Source organism: Salmo trutta, chromosome 6 (assembly GCF_901001165.1).
Source record: "Salmo trutta chromosome 6, fSalTru1.1, whole genome shotgun sequence".
Lineage (NCBI taxonomy): Eukaryota > Metazoa > Chordata > Actinopteri > Salmoniformes > Salmonidae > Salmo > Salmo trutta.
In genome coordinates this window covers 48,611,366-48,633,849 of record NC_042962.1, presented here as the reverse complement: position 1 = coordinate 48,633,849, position 22,484 = coordinate 48,611,366, and the positions used below count along the sequence as shown (strand labels likewise).

The 22,484-nt window shown below is 43.7% G+C and overlaps 2 protein-coding genes across 3 annotated transcripts in view; both read right to left on the bottom strand.

Moving 5' to 3' along the window:
* Positions 1 to 8,303, bottom strand: part of LOC115196087 (FERM and PDZ domain-containing protein 4) — a 67,281-nt gene extending 58,978 nt beyond the window's left edge. The window contains exon 1 of the mRNA XM_029756618.1: positions 8,133 to 8,303. Coding sequence (XP_029612478.1) covers positions 8,133 to 8,254 — 122 coding nt within the window. The 5' untranslated portion in view covers positions 8,255 to 8,303. The remainder of the gene's footprint in view (positions 1 to 8,132) is intronic.
* Positions 8,304 to 10,672: 2,369 nt separating this feature from the next.
* Positions 10,673 to 21,654, bottom strand: LOC115196086 (male-specific lethal 3 homolog). Of its 2 annotated transcripts, none has more exons than XM_029756616.1 (12): positions 21,408 to 21,654; positions 20,624 to 20,706; positions 20,034 to 20,129; positions 19,834 to 19,931; positions 19,606 to 19,706; positions 19,334 to 19,456; positions 17,450 to 17,610; positions 17,032 to 17,190; positions 16,453 to 16,775; positions 15,945 to 16,154; positions 15,743 to 15,827; positions 10,673 to 11,671 (listed from the first exon to the last, which is right to left on the bottom strand). In XM_029756616.1, exons 1-12 carry the CDS (start codon positions 21,504 to 21,506, stop codon positions 11,572 to 11,574), a joined length of 1,638 nt encoding a protein of 545 aa, XP_029612476.1. In that variant the 5' UTR covers positions 21,507 to 21,654; the 3' UTR covers positions 10,673 to 11,571. The 2 variants fall into 2 exon arrangements, with proteins under 2 accessions (XP_029612476.1, XP_029612477.1); XM_029756617.1 differs by having other exon boundaries at positions 19,334 to 19,453.
* Between the last annotated feature and the right edge of the window lie 830 nt (positions 21,655 to 22,484).

Below are 22,484 nucleotides of genomic sequence, written 5' to 3'. Positions count from 1 at the left end.
CCTGATTGGTTTGGGTACTGATGGCCACAGAATAGCTCTTAACAAGCTTTAAAAATCCTACTATTGATATGGGACATATTGACTAGTGAGGGGTTGGATTGTACCCCATGCTGACTGTTACCGCTCAGATATCAAGTGCCAATACACCACACTACATGCTGCCTTTCTATGGATTGTTAATTGGTTTATGGATTGTTAAATTAGTTTGATTAACAACGCCTTCAAAGACCAACTGAGGTTCGAGATGGTTGAGGATGGGGTTTGTGCATGTTTTAGTTTGCTGGTTTGTGTTCTCAGGATGTGTACCTAAAGCATGTGGAATACTGCTGCCATCTTTAACGAAGCTCAGCAACACTATGAGATCCAACTCAATACTGCTGCCATCTTTCTCAAAGCTCAGCAACACTATGAGATCCAACTCAATACTGCTGCCATCTTTCTCGAAGCTCAGCAACACTATGAGATCCAACTCAATACTGCTGCCATCTTTCTCGAAGCTCAGCAACACTATGAGATCCAACTCAATACTGCTGCCATCTTTAACGAAGCTCAGCAACACTATGAGATCCAACTCAATACTGCTGCCATCTTTAACGAAGCTCAGCAACACTATGAGATCCAACTCAATACTGCTGCCATCTTTCTCGAAGCTCAGCAACACTATGAGATCCAACTCAATACTGCTGCCATCTTTCTCGAAGCTCAGCAACACTATGAGATCCAACTCAATACTGCTGCCATCTTTCTCAAAGCTCAGCAACACTTGCACACAGGCAACAGAAGGCTCACTATCCAGCACAACCTGACATTTTGGAAAGACCCGTACAGAAAAATGTGAATAGGTGAGGTGTTTCAAAACACGTTTTCATGTGATAACCCGTGATCTTATGTGAAGTTAATGTGATAACATGTGACAACATGTAGAGAAGCATGTGATAACATGAAACTGCACATGTGGAACATTTCCAAAGACACGTTTTCACATGTGAAATTTCATGTGATTTTTTCTGTAAGGGGATGAAAAAACAATTATAGTTCTACTGAATACAGCACGACAGCTTGATCTCCACCGCCACACATCCTCAGAGGGCCTACAAACCTCCCCATTACTCTACCTAGTAGTTCAAACAAGATAATAGCTGGACAAAGATCATTCAAGGCATAAAGGAGGAGAACAACACATGCCTGTGAAGCAGAAAGACCAGAGTACAGTACTCACTGGATGATGGTGAAGACCCCTAGTTCATCATCGCACCGTTCCATCCCTTCAGACGGACGGACGGTCACTCCAGCCCGCTAAAGGCTCAAAGGGGAAAGTGCTCCAGTCCCTTTCCCTGAGAGTCCCTCTGAAAATCCAATTCCCTGGTGTGTTTTTTGTTCACCTCCCTCCCTATTGCTCCTCAGCTCAGTGCCAAATGTTCCAGCTTAGCATTCGCTGCGCAGCACCGCTGGTGATGGATTTAGCCTGGGCATCTGGGCTAGCCGGGATAAACCGTTCAACACACACACACGTTCAGACACACTCACAGTGTCATGCTGTGCGAGTTAGGGGCCAGTGCCCTTGGGGAGACAACCTCCCCCACCCTGAATAATGACACAACATCATCACATTCCAGGCCAGTGCTTAAAGAGATAGCGAGAGAGAGCAAGAGAGAAAGAGTGAGAGAGAGAGAGTGAGAGAGCACAATGAAAACAGAGAGAAAGAACGTTGTGATGTGTGTGAGTGTGATGGGGAGATCAACACAAACGGGGAGAGGATCAATGCGTGAACAGATGTGTGCCAGCCAGTACACTCCAAAGCCGCTACCAGAGGCAGAGACAGGAGCGGCAGTTAGAGACAGCTGTCTGATGCCAGTATTATTGGTTATTGGATAACTGTTTTTTTTGTTGTTTTTTTTAAAATCGCTGCCTCCCTCCCACACACAGTACCTAAAATAATCAAGCATAGATCACACTGTATTGACAAACCTCCAGGAACAAGAGAAAAACAACTAAATGAGTTGGCTATTTTCAGCTATTGCTAACGGTATAAAACAAATCTGCATGTGAAAAGATCAACACAGCATCAGTCAACCGGGGCTAAACTGTGATCTATGAACTAGGATGACTGAACATCACTACCCTGCATATGGACTCTGTAGCTTAATACCACTTCCACTGAGCAAAGCTCTCATTTAACGCAGCTCAGCGGTGCCCCATGAAACACGCCGCATTGACTGTTCACCAAATTGCTGTGCCTCTAGTCTGTGGCAGGCAGCATCCATCTGGAATGGCTAGGCCCTTACGTAACTGGCCGTTTACTAGGAAAAACAAGATGAAGCATCTAGTAAGTTAAAGCTATTTATTTTTTATCCACTTATTTGAACCATGAGCCTACTTTACATAATGTGGCTTGGCTTGGGAATGCATTTCCTGATTTTGCCTGATTGGCCTATATATCGCTCGGCAACCTAAACGACTTCACCAATCAGCACTTTATTTATAATTTATTGTTCAGATCTTCATTCCAACAGGGTCAAAAACGTACATGTACTTTAACTTCTCAAAGTCCTCCTCACTCTATGTGACTTACATGTTCAGTAGATAACATGAACACAGTATTATTAACATACTGTAGTTCATGGCCTGTGCTAATTTGATGTGATGACATGGTGGATGGCGCTGTGTGTATGGTGACCTCTGCTCCTGCCTAGTACAGGGCTTTGCCTTAAGGGGACAGATGCTGGGCATCTCTGCAGTAAGCTGACTGCCTCTAATCTAAAATGATAGGTTAGCGAATCTGTCCATAGCCAATGTCATACATGCAGGTTTCTCTACTTTCTGACATTGCTGCTGCATAACATCGTTAAAAAAATAAATATATATATTGGCATTGTGTGAAGGTAAGGGGGCTCTGCTCACAAGCACTCCAGCTTTACCGTTGAAAGCTGACTATTTTAGCCAATGAGCACAAGCCAGAATTCTATAGCATGCTATCCATCAGGATGTAGTGCTCCAACCGGAACTCATCTGGTCATGTGACCTGCCACAGGACTCTGGGGCAGGATCACCACTGAGGTAGAAGCGCCATTTTTTCCCCATGACATACAAACAACACGATTGAATGGTGTGTGTGTGTATATGTGTGTGTGTGTATGTGTGGAGGACAGCAGGCTAACATTGGCATAATACACATAAGGCTACTGAGATAACTCTACTACATGGCATAGACCAAGAGGACAGCCATACAGTATGGACAACATTTACATTTACATTTTTGTCATTTAGCAAATGCTCTTATCCAGAGCGACTTACAGTAGTGAGTGCATACATTTCATACATTTTCTTTTTTTTCTTCGTACTGGTCCCCCAGTACGTTTAACCATGCTTAAACCCTCTGGTCATCTATCCATCAAAAGTTTATCAATATTTACATGCAGTCACAAAGGTATATCGATTTCACTTCGAAGTACGACAGTGCCCATGACTGTGCCCTTTATCTGAAATTGATAGACTGCCTCCGAAATTGTTTCAAAGAACAGGCATGTAACTTACTCCTGATTTGGTGTACAGGACACAGATCTGGCAGTATTCATGTAATATTCATGTTATATGAAACCAATTAAAAGCTTAATTACCGTCTCTATGGAAGGTAATGGGTTATTGGATCAGCTGGAATTAAAGACAGTACACCCAGAGGAGCTATGAACCCGCTGTTTCATTACAGAAAGAAACTTTTCTTTTTTAATAATTGCTCCATATTTTATAAGCACACAATGTTTAATGAGATGATGTGGCCTACGGATGTGACCAAGTTTGTTGTGTTCATTATTTGATTTCCACACCTCATTTCAAGTTTAATCTCCGGTAGTTTCTGGCAAAAATGGCTTGTAGATTATACCCAGGTTAATTGGCAAATTAACCTTTGTCACATGTTAGATGTGATTAAATGTTGCCTACGCCTGCAAGCCAGTACTACCGTACACTGTAGCTCATTAAGACATGCCTGTTCAAGAGCGGAGAAAATCGAAATCCGAGTCAAGACCGAGACCGGAGCAAATCCAGTCCAAGTCAAGACCAAGACCGGAGAAAATAGAGTCAGAGTCAAGACAAGAGCGGAGGGGGGGGGTGGGACCGACCTGCGTGTGCAGAGGCACACATTCACAGAAATGTACACACAGACAGCAGTGTTCTAGGTCTCCAAACCATTTATTGTCTTGGTCTTGTCTTGGTGTTGGATACATTTTTACTCGGTCTTGACTCGGCCTCGGACAATGAGGACTACTAATTTCTTCCTGAGACCAGCTGAGACCAGTGGAGTACAAAAACTAAATGATCAGTTCCTATTCAGTCATAAAATCACTTCGCCAGGCCAAATATACGCACTCCTTTTATGACACATTAATATTGTTTTGGTCTTGACTCGGAATCGATTTTCTCCAGTCTTGAACCGGTCTCGCTTTAGGTGGTCTTGAACACAACACAACCAGACAGAGACACACACATACACACATTTTCACATCATTAAAGAACAAAAATCCCTCACTCCAAGTAAAGATGTATCCTTACCTCATGACTCAGAGTATCATCCTGCAGCACTCCCAGCTTCTATACCCTGATCCTCAGGGCTGGTAAAAAGGCCACGTCACATTAAAAAAAAAATACAGCAGCAAAATCACTCTGCTTGAGCCCAAGACGGAGATTAAGTAATTACAACGGATGTCAAAAAGTATTGGAAAATAAATGCACTAGTATGATTGAGAAAATGTGCAGTAGGTGTGTTTGTGTGAGAGCTGATGGGGCTCTGGTGCGTTGGGAGGGCGCGGTGTGAGGTGGGGCGGTATCCCTCCACGGACACATCTGGAGAGAGAGAGAGAGTGGGAACGTTTCACCTGGCTCATCCCAGCCAGCTGCGGGTACAGGCACATTCCAGATGGCTCAATCAGATTTAAACTCTCCCGACCACTGTAACCTCTTTAGACTTTAAATACAGTGCAAGAACATTAACTGTTTCCTTGTGCTGGGGTTTAGACACAGAGCCAGAGAGAGAGAGAGAGCTAGGCTTTGATGAATACTGCTCTGTCACATTATCTGTTTCAGCATTGGATACAAGACAAGGACATTCATAGAGAGTGAATGAGTGTGCAGAATGAGAGATAGAGAGAGAGCGAGAGGATGGGGAGGGCATAAGAGTGGAACAAGGGGTGAGAGTGAAAAAGAGAGAGAGAGAGTAGTGGGAGGAAGAGGATAAGACCGCTACAAGGTTATGGAAAGTGAGGATGCGTGGGAATGAATGACTGCAATAAGGGTAGACTTTGAAGGGATAAGAGGTCAATGGTTGAATCGACCCCATTTATCAAAGATCTGAAGGAGCTATATGTGTACTACATTCACATATGTATGATATTTGACATTCAGGGGTCAATAATTACTGTACTTGTCGATCATAAGTTGTGGTGGCGAGGTGGTGAGTACAACCACAAAGGCTTCTGTTCAAATTAGAGCCGCAATGTGCTTCACAGACATCTCTTGAAAGCTTCATGTCAACACGTGTTGAAATGAATACACCACTGTGATGTAAACAGAACAATTGACATCTTCACTTTCACCCATCAAGGTATTTGCAATCCCTATTCTCACTTGCTTTCTCCCCGTTTCCATACAGCACTTTAAACTGTACGCATTTTACATTGAAAACCTTCTCACTGCTTCATGTCATAACCTGTCAGAGGGATGACAAATAGTCAAATCTGGAGTTCAATGAAATACGGTATTTTACTCAACGACGCCAAACGCGTTACCCTATATCAGCTTTCCTGTCTCAGTAGGACTGAGTGGGGTCCTCCCATGGGGCAGTGGGGCGTACGTGGATGAATACAGACCGCGCCGTGATGTATGGGCTATCTAAATCCCTGTGGCGTCCGGCTACGCTTGGACACGCCTCTCTAATAATGATCACTGGCGTCCGGTGTGGGGTGAAAAGTGATTAAAGCAAGATGAAATGAATTGGAATGTAGAGCAGGATGTTGAGTGACGGTTGATTTTTGCTCTTCTCTCTTTGCTTTACCCAATAAGGGGGGTATGTGGTGTAGAAGTGTCCAGGACTACCTACAGGAGGTGGCTTGGGAATCTGATTCCCAAATCAGATTTTGACACCAGATCCGTTGCTTTACACACACAAAAAACGTGTAATTTGCGAGACTTCTCTTTGAGGCCTACAAGTGTTAATTGCTTGACTCTGCCAAATCTTAACTCTTACAGTATATCCCAATATCCATGTTTACACCCATCTCCGTATGCTCTCCATCCCCACCATAATACTTCACAATAATCTAAGTATTATATAATGGAATTCAATAGAAAAAACACAAACAAAGAAGACTCTGGATCAGTATCAACTATCCAGGCGCATATCACATCCAGTGGCGGTCGGTGCCGTTTAAGATGAGGGAGGAGGATTATTTTTATTATGAACATTGCCTTATTTCTATTACAGCATACTGGATGACTGTCATTCATATTCCATTAAACCAGTTCAATGTAACATCGATAGGTTTAGGCTACTACATGAGTCAAATTTTCCCTATACCCATCATGAGGTTGCTACAACCTAGCCTATGAATGAAAGTTTACAATGTAGGTGCACAGGTCGAGAGAATTTTGAGTAATCAAGGTGAGACAGTTACAAATTCAATACTGCCTTGCACACTCTTGCCTGCTTCTAGGATGTAATCATTAGTCCAACAGTTGCAAATTAGATATATATAGATAGATATATATATAATTCCTTCTCGCAGCTATCTACGTGCTCTCCTCCTCTCATCTTTTCCCCTTCACTTGTGGACTTCAGTGCACAACACATCAGTTGTCTGTTACCAGGTGAAAAAACCTTTCCAAGTCAAACCTTCATATCATGACCGCTAACCGCTATACACAGCCTACATCGTTGTCATGTTATGTCAACTAGAACTAACGAGTTAGTAAACCCACTACACTCATGCAGTACAGTGTACAGTGGGCCCCGGTAGGAAAACAAATTATAAAACCAAAAGCTTACCTTGACTTGGAAGAGTTCCAGTGTTGGATAGCCATAGCCTGCTAGCTAACATAGCATCCCTCTCTGTTTGAGCCGGGTGTTTGAGTATGCTAAACTAGCTAGCTGCATTTGCTAGTTAAGTTAACTTAAAAAAAAAATACAGCCAAATATAGCTAGCTAGCTCTCTCTCTCTCTCTCCTTAATTTTGGAAGACATTAATTAGTTAACTGTTCAACTATTATCTTTATCTCTCTTTGAGTCAACTACTCACCACGTTTGATGCACTGCAAGCTAGCTGTAGCTTATGCTTTCAGTACTAGATTAATTCTCTGATCCTTTGATTGGGTGGACAACATGTCAGTTCATGCTGCAAGAGCTCTGATAGGTTGGAGGACGTCTTCCGGAAGTTGCCATAATTACTGTGTAAGTCTATGGAAGGGGGTGAGAACCATGAGCCTCCTAGATTTGGTATTAAAGTCAATGTACCCAGAGGAGGACAGAAGCTAGCTGTCCTCCGGCTACACCATGGTGCCACACTACAGAGTGCTGAGGATACTGTAGACCTTCACTGCAAAACAGTGTGTTTTAATAAATTATTTGGTGACATAAATATATTTAATGTAGTTTTATCTAAAAAGTAAAACTTTTTTTTAATGTTTCACTATTTTTATGAAATTTACTAATGCAGTAAGTGTCTTTGTGGGGGGTGTAGCGTTTAAAGCCCATCCGAGATTTAGAAAGTGACACCCTGGGAGAAGTTAGCTGAGCCAGAAAAATTGAGTCAGGGACTTGGTTAGGAGTAGCAATAACAGCAGGCAATCAGAGGACAAAACGTTCACAACAATACTTTGAGATTCAAAAGGTTTGATGGTTTGGTCGATAACTTTGACAGTTATTTAGGTCCAAACTATTTCTGACGTTACAACAATAGGAATTTCAACCAATACTTGCTGGACAGTACAACCCTAATGACCTTCAATCCTCAACTCTACTCCTAAATATTAGCATTGCTTGGAACCGGCATCTACTGAGAAAACAGACTGAAGAAAGTAGGGCTGTTCTCACTCTGTCATTAGAGAAGAAACCAAACATCAAGTGCTAGCTAGAGGCTACTCACTCTGCAGACTGCTGGGTAATGGCTGTCTCCTGCCACCCGACATCCATCAGTGACACATCAACACTGGGGTTAGTGTCCATCTTCTCCATTTTCTCCGCCTGCGCTCCATCACCACCCTCCATGATGCCCCGACAGCCACGCTGGAGAATGATGGTGAGATGAAGGGATGAGACTAAGAGAGAGAAGAAACTAAAGAAAGGAGGTGAGGAGTTGTGTGAGGTGAGCGTTGCTATCGTCTTCAGGTGATATCACACACGGCTCTCCAGCCAATTGAATCAGTAGGTAAGTGGATATCGAGAGGGTGGAATAGAAATCGATTTATTGCGGCTGGGAGACGGAGATTCTTGAACACAAAGCTCTATCCTGGCCATATGATAGCACCGACGCAGGGTGTTGATCTCGGATTTCAGTTAGAAGTGGTTGATTACAGGACTCCATTCTATCCAAAAAGCATTAGCGCTTACCGCTAAACCCACTTAGCCTCTGTAATGGTAGCAATGATAACCTCCCTAGGGCTGAGGGAGCAAAGAGCATAGTTTTGCTATGGAAACCCTCCTAGTGTATTGAAGAAAGCTTCAGCACTGCACCGACTGTAGCCAAAGTAATAATACGTGATAGTCTGCCACATGGAAATCCTGAATGAAAACAAACTACAGTATGTGTGTGACTCAAAATGTGGACAATATACTTGTCCCTGTTTTCATTGGTGAGTGTCAATGTGTACGAGACATTTTAAAGTATTTGGATGAAAAAAGCAGTGTATTTTCAAAATGAAATCTGATATGAAAAATATGTAGGCGAATAATACATCAACAGATATCACTGGAGGACAGCCAGCAAACTTGTGACATTTTGAGTTGTGAGTATGACTCCACCGAGGACTGAACCCCTAACCTTCCATTCTCTGGGCAGACACTTACCACAAGGCAACTGCGTTGGTTAAGCCTACATACTGTATCCTATCATTGCAATCCATCACATTTGCCAGTGATTCCGGAACCTTGGTGTAGTTATCTGGTTGTTCTGAAGAGGGTCAGGGCTAGGCTAGCCGGTGGCGAGATGAGGCTCTAGTCATTCCCTCTGACCCTCAGGGCCTAGAGATGTTGACCACATGATAGGACTGTAATTACAAGTCAAAGGCCACCCTAAGCATTTTCCCTCAGAAAACCCCCCAAACACACTATCTAGTCCTCAAACTCTGGGCCTCGAAGCCAGTTCGTCCTTTTTATCATTCTTCCCCTTTAATCAGGGACTGATTTACACCTGGGACCAGGTGGGTGCAATTAATTATCAGGCAGAACAGAAAACCAGCAGTAGTCCGGACCTCGCATGGTCAGAGTTGAATACCCCTGATTTAGAGGCAATGTGATAGCTTGAGGGAGGGGTTTCAGTCAGAGCAACCAGAACCACTGGAGTTGTTCAGAGCCAAAAATATTCTGTACGTTGATCGCAACACTGGCCTTTACACTCAAAAACCCATATTCAGAGGCAGTGTGTGTGTATGTAGGTCAATGTTCAGAGGGTTTCTACAGCAGGCAGCTACGGCAGAAGCTGACAGAGGGGAGACATTGTTTACGGCAGGGTTCACCAACTGGTGCGCAGGTGATTTTGGCCCTGCGGGTGATTTTATTTGGCCCCTCAGTTTTATTTAATTTTTTATTGTTGGACAAGACTGTAAACAGCAAATCAGATTAAAGTGATTTTATTTCAAATCTGTTCCAAAGTATTCCCACTCATAACAGACATACCGTATATGTGATTGCATACAAATGTAAGTAAGGGTTGAAATGATTATGTTTTAGAAAAATATTAGATCCGTTTTGAGCTTCTTGAGGTCAATTTGCAGTCTACAAATTCTCAGAAATTATGTTCCGTCCCTGTCCATCATCTAAAATAAAAATTGGCCTACCGCTGAACCTAGTGGATGATCCCTGGTCTACGGGCACTGTGTGTTGTTAGGACCTCCGGCACCTCAAATCAATGGAGCAGCACCAAAATCCAGTGACTGACAGACAGGGCACAACCCAAAACGCTGTGTGCCCATCAAAGGAGGCTGAAGTCATCCTCTGAAGAACACTGCCTTTGGTCCAGGCTCCCTCCCCTGGGCTGCCCTTCTCAAATATCACACCTCTGAGACCAAAGGCCCTGTTTAATCTCAAACCGTAGCCGATTCACCCTGAGGATAAACCCAACGATCTGCCCTTGTACTTTGCTGTAGTTTAGAACAACCTTTATAGTGAAGAATGTTTCTTTAAGGAAAAAGGGACTCAACTTGAAGGAGAGAAGAACAGCAGAGAATAGGACCAGGATTAAAACGCATGGCGCGTTTTAGCACAGCGATCTACACCGCCGACAATTCACCTTTTAAAAAGGCAACAACATTCGCAGAGATTGCATTCACAGTAAACGTTGCGCAGTTCGGCTCAAGGGTCAATTACCTGTTTATATTTTGCTGCCATATAACACGCCTTGCATTGAATCCCGCCCTAGGTCTTTATGAATCAACAGAACAGCAATATTCATAAACCACATGCAAAAAAAACATTGCTCCAACTTTTATTTCAGATAAGACTAATAGAAAACAGACTAAAAGTTGATATTTTTACATTTCCACCTCCGCAGTGTGTTCCTGTTCGAGTCTACAAGTTAACAGTGTATAATAAAACAAAAACAGAATAAGGAATTTATACATCAACTGATTCAACACACTTGACCTTTCTCAAACATTGCGGGTAATGCCATGACAAATATAAAGAGGAACACACAGTGGCCATAACCTCACAGCCCCTCTAAGCAAGAGGAACACGGATAGTAGACATTACCAGAGTAATGACATTCTACAAGCATTTAGAAATCGACAACACACACTGAAGCGTGGCTTGGGGCAGCAAGCGTGGCGAGCCGAGGAGAAGCCAATAGTCTCACACAAAGCAAACATATCAAATAGCCCTTCTCTCTGTGTTGGCTTGTCTAGGCGGACGGAGAGAGAAGGATCAGACGCAGATGCTGTTAGAGAAAGACGGCCAAACGTGGTCCTTGAGCGGCAGAGCGAGAGAAAGCAAGACAAAGTCAGCATCATGGGAAAGACCCCAGCAGGGGGTTAGGGTCTACAGCCTAGGATAACAAGTAGACGTCCATGCTTTAGGTATGGATTGCATCCAGGGAGGTCTGTTCCTAAGGCCAGACTGCCAGGTTGGGGGCTGGGGAGAGCGAGGTACTGGGCGGATCAGAAGCCCAAGACCCTTGTACTTCTTTCCGATAGGCCGGGCAAAACCACATAGCTGCATGGGTTGGATTTAGGAGGGCAAGGGGTGAACATAGAGAGGGCTAATGGCGCAGTCGCAGAGAGGAAGTGAAAGAAAGGGATGGTTTGGGAAGCTGCTCGGAGCTCGCCTCCCAGCAGTGCAGTTCAGGGCGAGGCAGGGTGAGATAAATGGCCTCAGTAAACAGCCCGCGGGTGCTTCATGCAGTATTGGGCCTCCGATGACGACACGTACGCCGACTCCGGGAAAAAGTCCTCGTGGAACTCAGCCAAAAACCTGGGGAGCAGAGAGAGAGGAGGAGGAAGAGGGACAGAGAGAGAGAGAGAGAGAGGAGGAGGAAGAGGGACAGAGAGAGAGAGAGAGAGAAGATAGATATAACACCATAACGGAGTCTAATTCACCACACTGAGTAGAAGTATGAAGTTAAGGCTAGTTAACACAGCACGGCCATCAACAGACAGCTCATGCATTCGAAACAAAGACCACCGTGGGAAATGCATCACTCCCCCGACTACTGTGGATGTCACGGACCAGACTAGTTACTCAGCCCCCCCAATCCTGGTGTCTTCCTTCCAACACGGGGCTTGTTAACACCCCTCCCCCACTCCAGGCCTGCAGTCAGTCAGTGCTTTTAGTAACTTGCCTTAAATAACCCAATTCGCCAGAGTTGGAGAGGGAAAATCTCCCCATCTAATCAGTAGGGAAAAATAATCCGGAATGTTCTTAGTAACCGCTGCTCAGCCAAATCCTCTAAATCTTGCCATCTCATCTTAGCTCTACCCAATCTTCTAATTTGTCTGCAAACAAATTATCCTCATCAGAGGGAGAAATTAAGAGGCGCTTTAACCAGCGACAAATTATCATCATCATTGTGGAGCACCGAACTAGTCAGTACGGACCACGGGACCGTGGCTCCAGATATATTTCATTATTTATTGGTCGTTCTATCTATTAGTCAGTGCATATGTCGAGCAAAGGCTGTAAAGTTGAACCACATTTCTCTGCAGATGTTAGATATGGACACATTTTTATAGGAGTGCAGCTGGGCGGACACAGGCATCCTCGTTCTGATACACATTAGGCACTCTCTCGCTCTCCCTCCCCAGTGGTGGAAAAAGTACCCAATTCTCATACTTGAGTAAAAGTAAAGATACCTTAATAGAAAATGACTCAAGTAAAATACTACTTGAGTAAAAGTCGGAAAGTATTTGGGTTTTAAATATACTTTAGTATCAAAAGTAAAGTATAAATAATTTTAAATTCCTTATATTAAACAAACCAGATGGTACAATTGCCATTTGTTAATTATATTTATGGAGAACCAGGGGCACAATCCAACACTCAGACATCATTTACAAACTAAGCACTTGTGTTTAGTGATTCCGCCAGATCAGAGGCAGTGGGGATGACCAGGGATGTTCTCTTGATAAGTGTGTGAATTGGACCATTTTCCTGTCCCGCTATGCATTCAAAATGAAATTAGGACTTTTGGGTGTCAGGGAAAATGTAGAGTAAAAAGTACATTATTTTCCTTTGGAATGTTGTGAAGTAAAAGTTGTAAAAAACAAATAGTAAAGTACAGACACCCCCCCCAAAAAGACTTAAGTAGTACTTTAAAGTATTTTTACACCACTGTCCCTCCCTCTGTATCACAGAAACACACCAGACGATTCACCATTCTTCCAGAGATCCGCCCGTGTGCCCAAACCCAGCATGCACTTCTCCACTTTGCTACAGTCAACATCCAGTCAGGTTTTTTCCCTTCCTGTCTCTTACTAGTCTGAAGAGACCTCCTTTTTAAAGATATTAGTTTTCAATCCGTAGCAGACTAAAATAAATGGGATTTAACTTCAGCTGTTCACGCCCATCGTAGGCAGGCATCAATATATTGCTTAAAGCATCCAACATTATTTCTCTGAACGCTCCTGTATTTTCAGACAAGTAACCAGGTATCCATCCAATTAGCGACAGATTTTCATGCGAATATTCCAAAATCTGCACAAAGCCAATGTGCATTTTCCCACCAGCGGTGTGTTTCCAACAAATTGACTTGTCGCGGATGAAAACCAAAGCACCAAATTGTCTTTTTCGCTTATGTTTTCATGTATCGAATAAAAATCAGAAGTTCATCACATTTTCAACCTTGTCGATAGTTTCATGACAAAAACTGTTGCGTTAAATAGCAAATGCGCCTAGTCTGGTCTTGGCACGTGTGGTTTAGCCAACAGCTTGCCGATAGTGCTGGTAGGCTAGTCCACATGAGAATAATATTTTTTTTGTCAAATGGCAGTCAAGCATCGATCATGTCACCAGAGTAATACCTTTGATATTTATTGGAAAGTCGCATCAAGCTCATATCGTACACTTTCACCACTCTGAAGTTCATCATAGCTTAATAAACTGCATGGTTTCCCCAGAGTCGTATTGGGAGGACACCACACCATGTCATCGCGTGACTCCCAAGTTTACTTCGAGATTATGGCTATTATAACAATATTTGTGCATAAAGGCCTTTCCACCGCCATTTCTCACATAATTTTACTGACACAAAAAGATCCCACCATATCAAATGAACAAATTCATCAAATTATACAGAAACTTCCTGTTTCCATCACAGCCGTCACGATTATTTTTATACGGAATGACTTCACTTGCATAAAACATTGTGGATGGAAACGTGGTTATTGTCAATAAAAAGATGACACTAGTGGAAGAAGCCCCTAATAGACTATTGAGACGGACCCAGCTGCGAGAAGGAGTCGTATGTCCCTCTCTGTGCAACAGCGCTGAGCGGTGGCTGGAGGGGAAACTGCAGGCGTTTGATTAATGAAGGAGAGAGAATAAATCCCCTAGGTTTGGGGACAGCTGAAGATCGCTGGGCAGGATTTAAAGATTAGAATCGCAGGCTTGTGTAACGCCCACTCAACTCCCTTCACTTTAATGTAGTCCGACAGTCTCTCACACACACAGACAGATGCAGGTGCGTGCACACACACACACACAGAGAGGTGCATGCACAGACACAAAAACAGCAAATCAATCCCTCTGCATAAATAACATCTCAAGCCATCGTCGACTGATCACATCCTGTTAGACGATATTATGGCTACAATAACCGTGGAAGGCATGCAGTCTGAGCCAGCTTACAGGTCAGTGAGCACTTTTTCCACTCAGTGAGCTGCATGAATCACACAGAGAGTTGCTACCTAATAGCATTACACCACAGTTAACTGCCCCGGTGTATGCACTAGACTTCAGGTGACGGGGCTAACACTGGATAGGCGGAGAGGATTGTGTGCGCGTGTCAGCAGATCAATGCACACTGCACTCCCATTGCTCCCAACAGGGACCCCCATTCCTCTCTAAGATATACAAAAAGCCCCCTGGGGGAAAAACCTCTCTCTCTATTCTCCGGCTGCACTGTCCACCATTTTTTTTTTATAGGCTAATGTACATGTTACAGCGGAGGTCCATCAAGCTGCCGCAGTGTCCAAACATTTCTGCATGCTAAGCTAACGTTAGTACGTCAGAGGCCCATCAAGTGGAAACCACTTACCAGGCTAGCTAAATGAGCACGTCCAAAGAAATGCTGACGTGGGCAGTATCGTGTCGCAGTGATCAAAGGGAGTCTATCATGGAACTGTCATCGGCACGGCAACTAAACGGCAGCCTGTCCCTTCCTGCCAGGCGGCCGGCCCAATTATACACCAGGCAGTGATTGACTGGGGGATAACGGGCTTCGCCCAGTCAGTGTCACTAATCCTGGATACTGGTTTCTTGTGCATCTTCGGTTCCACTGTGCGTTAATTTGGCTTGAGGGGTTATTAAAGGAATAAGGCCTGAGGAGGTGTGGTATATGGCCAATATACCACGGCTAAGGGCTGTTCTTATGCATGACGCAACGTGGAGTTCCTGGATACAGACCTTAGCCGTGGTATATTGACCATATGCCGCAAACACTGAGGTGCCTTAATGCTATTATAATTTTGTTAGCAACATAATTACAACAGTATATAGTAATTTGTCATACCCGTGGTATACCACAGCTTTTGGCCAATCGCTATTCAGAGCTCAAACCACCCAGTTTAGAAAATGTGATTTATGACCTTTATTTAACCAGGAAGGTTATTGCCAAGACATTTCCTTCTTAAATAACCACCTGACATTGGCTTTACGGCAGCACAAGGAAATGTTCCAGGCCTAGATTCTATGGAGGTGAGCTATGGCAGCCAAAATAAGAGATTATTGTAGTCCTGGTTCTAGCCTAGTTATGGTGTGTGGCTGATCACTAAAAGAAGAATGAAAGTAAAGAAAACGTGATTATTCTAATAATAAGATGGGAGGTACCTTAGGAAGAGCTCCAGGTGTTTGACCAGGGCCCTTAGGTTCTTCTCTGGGATTTGCATCTTCCCCAGGATCTCTGGCAGCTTCACTATATGAGGGGAATAAACAAGATTGAAAGAGAATGAGTGACTGGAGGCTATATTGAACTAAACAACAATCCCCGTTTCCCCACACACACAGAGAAAGGGCTTAGGCGGACACCTACCGAAGAGGCGTAGGAGGTGCTGTGAGCCGTACAAGTAGGAAGGTGGGGGAGGCTGGTCACTCTGGGGGTAGTTATCAGGGGTCAGCTTCCAGCTCAGGACCTCGTTGAGCTCATTGTTCCGTCGGCTCTCCAGGCCAGAGAAGACGCCGCTGCCCTCCTTGCTGGGCGTCTGGGGCAACGGAGAGGACGAGCCACTGTGGACAGGGGTTTCTGGGAAGGGGACAGGAGGGCAGGCAATCAACTGATGGCGTGGGTGGAGGACAACATTGGAATGGACACTTCAGAAACAACAGACATTTACTGTGTGCTGTAGCACTGAGAAGCCGTGCGCAGACAATATTCCATTTGTTTGGGAGAGTACTGTAATGTATGACAACAGGGAAGGGTGCCATCTAGAGGATGGATATGGTCATTACAACAACAGAGGCAACGAGTGACATTGCATAAAGTAAAGCACTACACGGTCAACTGTTTATTCTGTGATTGGGTGTGTTTTCTTGCCACTCACTCTTCTCCAGATTGAGGAAGAACTTGGGCAGCTGGGCAGGCGTGTCGAGGCTGGCGAGGCGGCGTTTGGGCTGGGGTGAGGTCGTAGCGCTGCCGCTGCCCCCCTCGCCCGCCATGCGCTCGCCCCCCGAGGTGTGGCGTGTGGAGCGCCGCAGGGACTGGGGGGCGTCGGGGTCGGCCGCGGAGACACAGCGCCGGCGTTTGGGCGTGGTGGTGGGGTTTGCCGTGGTGGTAGAGGCCTCGCTCAGGGCCGGTTGGCTGTCTGTGGACTGGGGGGTGGAGGGGTTGTGGCCCGAGGGGCTGGGGGTGCGCTCACGCAGGGTCCTGGGTTGGAGATGATCAAAGAAAGACCAGTTTGTTAATGACATCCAACATCACAAAACCAAAGAAACGTACAATAATTTGTCACTGGCATTTTCATCTTAGGTCAGATAAACAAACTGGACAAATGGCCTGATGTACTTAGCGTCTTCCAACAGTGAAACGTTTTCAACTTCATTTTGTTTCGTCTTCCCACCTGAAAATGACCCGATGTTAATTATTCAAGAGGACTGCATACATAGCCTGATGTCGGTCTTACTTGCTGGAGCTGGCTGTGTTGTCCCGGATAGGCAGGAAAAACTTGGAGGAGCTGACTTTCTTGAACTGAGCGTGCTCGTTGGGGTACAGGAGGATCATGGGAAGGGTGAAGTCGAAGGTGATTCTCAGGCCGTCCACCATCTCCTTGCAAAGCTCCTCACTGAAACAAAATGGTGACTTCTAGCTACTATCACAAAGATCATTTCATCCACGATGACCATGTTCGAGAGCATCGAATCTTATTGGTAATATTGTGACTGACATACTTGATCTACAAATAACACTGAGCAGTTATTTATGATGTAAGGTGATTTGTAGATCAGTCAGTTGGCAGGTGCCTGCAATGTCAAAAAAAAAACATTATGTAGCCCATGGGGGGCGAAAAGGCTAATGGGAAATTTTGTGCTTTGGGGACTCACTTCTTCTCTGGAGGAACATAGTGAGGACTGAGGCTGGTCTGGGCGGTGCTCTGGTGACTTCTGTACCTCTCATTGGCAGAGAAGGCTGCGTTGAAGGCAAAGTGCTTCACGTATGATTCCAAGATGTTCAATATGTTCATCTGGCACGGAAGCTTCACCAACTGGGGAGAAAAATAACAAGGCCCTTCATGATCACAGCTCATTGGCAGTGAGATGTTGAATTGTCAAAAGTCAAGGGTCGCATTCAGTAGGGTACATCGAGGCAAAAAAAATTGCTACAGAAAATGACAAATCTGTGTTCTATTGGACTAGTTCAGTTAGTACCTCCCCGTTTTTATACGTTTTGTCCCTACTGAACATGACCAATATCTCAGGATTTGGAGGGTTAGGAATAGGTATATGGAACGACAATAAAGTGGGTGTTATCTTTGTTTAACCTGTTGTGGTATGGGGGCAGTATTTTCACGGCCGGATAAAAAAACGTACCCGATTTAATCTGGTTACTACTCCTGCCCAGAAACTAGAATATGCATATAATTAGTAGATTTGGATAGAAAACACTCTAAAGTTTCTAAAACTGTTTGAATGGTGTCTGTGAGTATAACAGAACTCATATGGCAGGCCAAAACCTGAGAAGATTCCATACAGGAAGTGCCCTGTCTGACAATTTGTTGTCCTTCTGTTGCATCTCTATCGAAAATACAGCATCTGTGCTGTAACGTGACACTTTCTAAGGCTTCCATTGGCTCTCTAAAGCCGCCAGAAAGTAGAATGGGATGTTTGCTGTCTCTGGGCAAAGTACAGCAACTCTGTTTGTGAGTGGTCAGCCTGGGGACAGTGAGACTGAGATGCGCGTTCACGAGACTTCTCCATTTTTTTCTTTCAGCCTTTGAATGAATACAACGTTGCCCGGTTGGAATATTATCGCTATTTTACGAGAAAAGTAGCATAAAAATTGATTTTAAACAGCGTTTGACATGCTTCTAAGTACGGTAATGGAATATTTTGAATTTTTTTTGTTACGAAATGCGCTCGCGCGTCACCGTTTGGATAGTTACCTGAACGCATGAACAAAACGGCGGTATTTGGATATAACTATGGATTCTTTGGAACCAAAACAACATTTGTTGTTGAAGTAGATGTCCTGGGAGTGCATTCTGACGAAGAACAGCAAAGGTAATCCAATTTTTCTAATAGTAATTCTGAGTTTAGGTGACCCCGAAGTTGGCAGATGTCAAAATAGCTAGCCTTGATGGCCGAGCTATGTACTCAGAATATTGCAAAATGTGCTTTCGCCGAAAAGCTATTTTAAAATCGGACATAGCAATTGCATAAAGGAGTTCTGTATCTATAATTCTTAACATAATTGTTATGTATTTTGTCAACGTTTATCGTGAGTAATTTAGTAAATTTACCGGAAGTTTTCGGTGGGTATGCTAGTTCTGAACATCACATGCTAATGTAAAAAGCTGTTTTTTTATATAAATATGAACTTGATTGAACAAAACATGCATGTATTGTATAACATAATGTCCTAGGAGTATCATCTGATGAAGATCATCAAAGGTTAGTGCTGCATTTAGCTGTGGTTTGGGTTTATGTGACATATATGCTTGCTTGGAAAATGGCTGTGTGATTATTTGTGTCTATGTACTCTCCTAACATAATCAAATGTTTTGCTTTCGCTGTAAAGCCTTTTGGAAATCGGACAACGTGGTTCGATTCAGGAGAAGTGTATCTATAAAATGGTGTAAAATAGTCCTATGTTTGAGAACTTTGAATTATGACATTTTGTGGTTTTAAATTTGGCGCTCTGATTTGTCACTGGCTGTTGAATAGTGTGGGACGATTTCGTCCCACCTCCCCTAGAGGTTAATGACACACCTTCTTCCTCTTGTTGATGTAGTAGCAGTCATCCTCCAGTTTCTTCTTGAGAACCTCAGGGATGTCTATGTTGATGGTCTTGTCCTCACTCTCCATCTTAGCGTGAGCTTCCTGCTCTTCCTGCTGGAGATAGATGGGCAAACAGTCAGATCCATCCAGCCATTTTGTCAAAATGTGTATTTCTGACAACGTCAATAGAACAACCGAGTCGATAAGTTATGTATTAAGAAAACATATTTGTCTGTCGTACTCTATAACTCAAAACACATTACCATTTTGTCCAAATCTTCGGAAGAGTCACTCTCCTCGCTTTTCAAAGATTCAGGATCCTCGGAATCGTCCTCGTCACTGTTGTCTGAAGACGTAATCAAACCTGAAAGATACCCCCACCAAAAAGGTACATGTCATTTTAGCTTGCAAGCCATTTCCAATGAAAATACATTCTGATAAACTACTTTGCACTAGCACTAGTTTGAGTGTGACGGAACAGTCAAACTCACATGCGTCATCACTCTCTTCCTTCTCTTCAGGAAGTGTCTTCAGAGCTGACTCAACACCGGGTAGACGACGACGTCTCTTCCCCCATCCCTTTCTCCTCCTGTGGGTTGAAGTGGACATAGTTAGACAGGACACTTGCGCCAAATCTGCAGTCACGCCTAATGCTTACTTTTCCGATCTTCTCCAATGGAGACAAACTTACATGCGAGCCACAGCTTTACGAGCCAGTTTACGTTGTAATTTGCGATTTTCGTCAGTTTCCCTGAGCACATGGTCTTCTGCTGCCAATCGATCCCAACTGTAGCACAACAAAAAACAACAGATGATGAGTACCGCCCCTTCCAATTCAAGCTGCATGCTGTTGGCATAACAGCATTGTCTAAGTGATAAAGGACAAAGCTCCACTGAAGGTTTCTCTGCACACTCAATGATTTCCACCATATAGACAGCTAAAGCCATTGACAACTACGTACAGTTTAAGGGATTGTTAAATAAAAGTTACCACTATGTTTAGCCAACCGTAGAAGATTTCGACCAGTAGCTTGCAAAGTAAACATTATCAGCTAACAGTATGTTGGAAAATGAGCCCTTTTGCTGCTCGACAGGCAGAGCCCACAAAGGATGGGGAAATGAACCTAAACCACTCATAGAAACAGGGAATGACCCTCCCATCCATCCATCCATCCCCCCAGGAACACAGCGAGAACCCTCCTACCTGTCCCACCCATCCTCCTCCCCAGTATCCCTTCTTCAAGCCCACCAACTCAGACTGTGTCTTGTGTGTGAGTTTACCTTCTGTTCCAACCATTGAAGTGAATCAGGTATTCTGGGGCTCGCTTTCCACGTTCATCTTTGCCAATTACAACATCGACGACCTAAAACATACAATTCCAGAAACGAACGTTAGCCGACAAAACTCAAGTTAGCGTGTAACAGACAGCAGGCAAATATATCACCACATCTAGACAGCTAGCTAACAGTACGTTAGCTAACGTTACATTACTAATTGGCGCTAACTAGCTAATGTTATGTAAACAAAGGGTTGGCTGATTGTAATTTGTTGCCCTGGCCTTGCACATAGCATGGGTTAACGTTAGCTAGCCTATGTTAATTCACCGTTGGTGGTTAACGTTAACGCTAGCTAGTTTAACGTTACTTCCAACGTTAGCGGACAGTTGTTGTTGCGACAGTTAACGTTAGCTACTTAGTTGGCTAAATGTAGCAGCTTCGAGCTAGCTAAAAAAGAATATACCCGCGCTAACTTGGCTACAGCATGTGCAGATTAGCAACAAACAACACGGCTGCAGCCATTATTGATGGCCTCGTTTTTGCCATAAACCTACCAGTTAACGGTACGTTAGCCTAATAGCAAACGTTAGCCTTTTAGCAGCTAGCTAGCATGGCAACCTCGATCGGGCCTTCTGTGGTCTGTCCGGATATATCAAATAAACATGTCTAACTTAGCTACAGTATTGGATAAAGCCATAAAAACTGGCAATCAAAATGTTTGGGAATTGCATGCTGTATCAGTCTTGTGACCGCAAACAAACTATTTGCTAAACAACAAGCCAATTACCTTAGCATCATAGAGTACTTTAGCCTTCGTAGGGTCAGGTTCGAAACATAGGACTTTTTCTCCTTTGTGGAATTTAAATTTCATTCCCCGGGAGTTCATTTGTTCGTCATAGCGAGCAGGAGAGGAGGCATCTGGACCCCCCGCTCCTTAACCCTTTCCCTGCCGGGCTGTATCCAAAGGGGTCTTTGAAAAAAATATGGAGATGGCGCTAGGACACAACTCATCAAACGAATCCGTAATAGGGAATTTCTAGTTTGGTCCTTCGTGGACGCCGTAGAAATAAACAGTACATAAATTGACCAGCAGAGGGCGACCGTTATTCAAAGATGATCTTACTAATATATCTGTTTGCCAGGGTGCTGAGGTGACATGTAGCCCTCCCTATAATAAATCAAAAGTTTGTCCAAGTAGCTAAAAAATAACGCAACAAAGGATAACCAGTAACAATTAAGAGTTATGTCAACAAAATACGCTTTTTCCAGCCTGAGCTTGTTTAAAACCAAAGTATATCTGTTTACATCACCCTGAAGAAGGCACAGTGATGCTGAAGCATTGGTGGTTTACCCAATAAATGACTGGGAGTTTATATATATACTGTATATAGAGAGTATATTTATTGTACTTTTTATTTTTTTATAGCTTACAGTTTATTCGCTGTTAGTCAGCACCGCTACACTAAATAATATTCTCTGGGTGTGCGCCAGCTCATGCTTTTTATCACATATTGCAAACAAAAACATTTTGATTGGGTTCAGATTGTGAATGTTTACTCAGCTTAATTTTCATTTTTTATTTCATTTCACCTTTATTTAACCATGCAGGCAGGCCCTGTTGAGAACAAGTTCCCATTTACAACAGCGACCTGGCCAAGATAAAGCAAAGCAGTGCGACAAAAACAACACAGAGTTACACATGGGATAAACAATCGTACAGTCAATAACACAATAGAGAAATCTGTATACAGTGTGTGCAAATGAAGTAAGGAGGTAAGGCAATAAATAGGCCAATAGTGGCGAAGTAATTACCATTTAGCAATTTACACTGATAGATGATAGATGTGCAGATGAGGATGTGCAG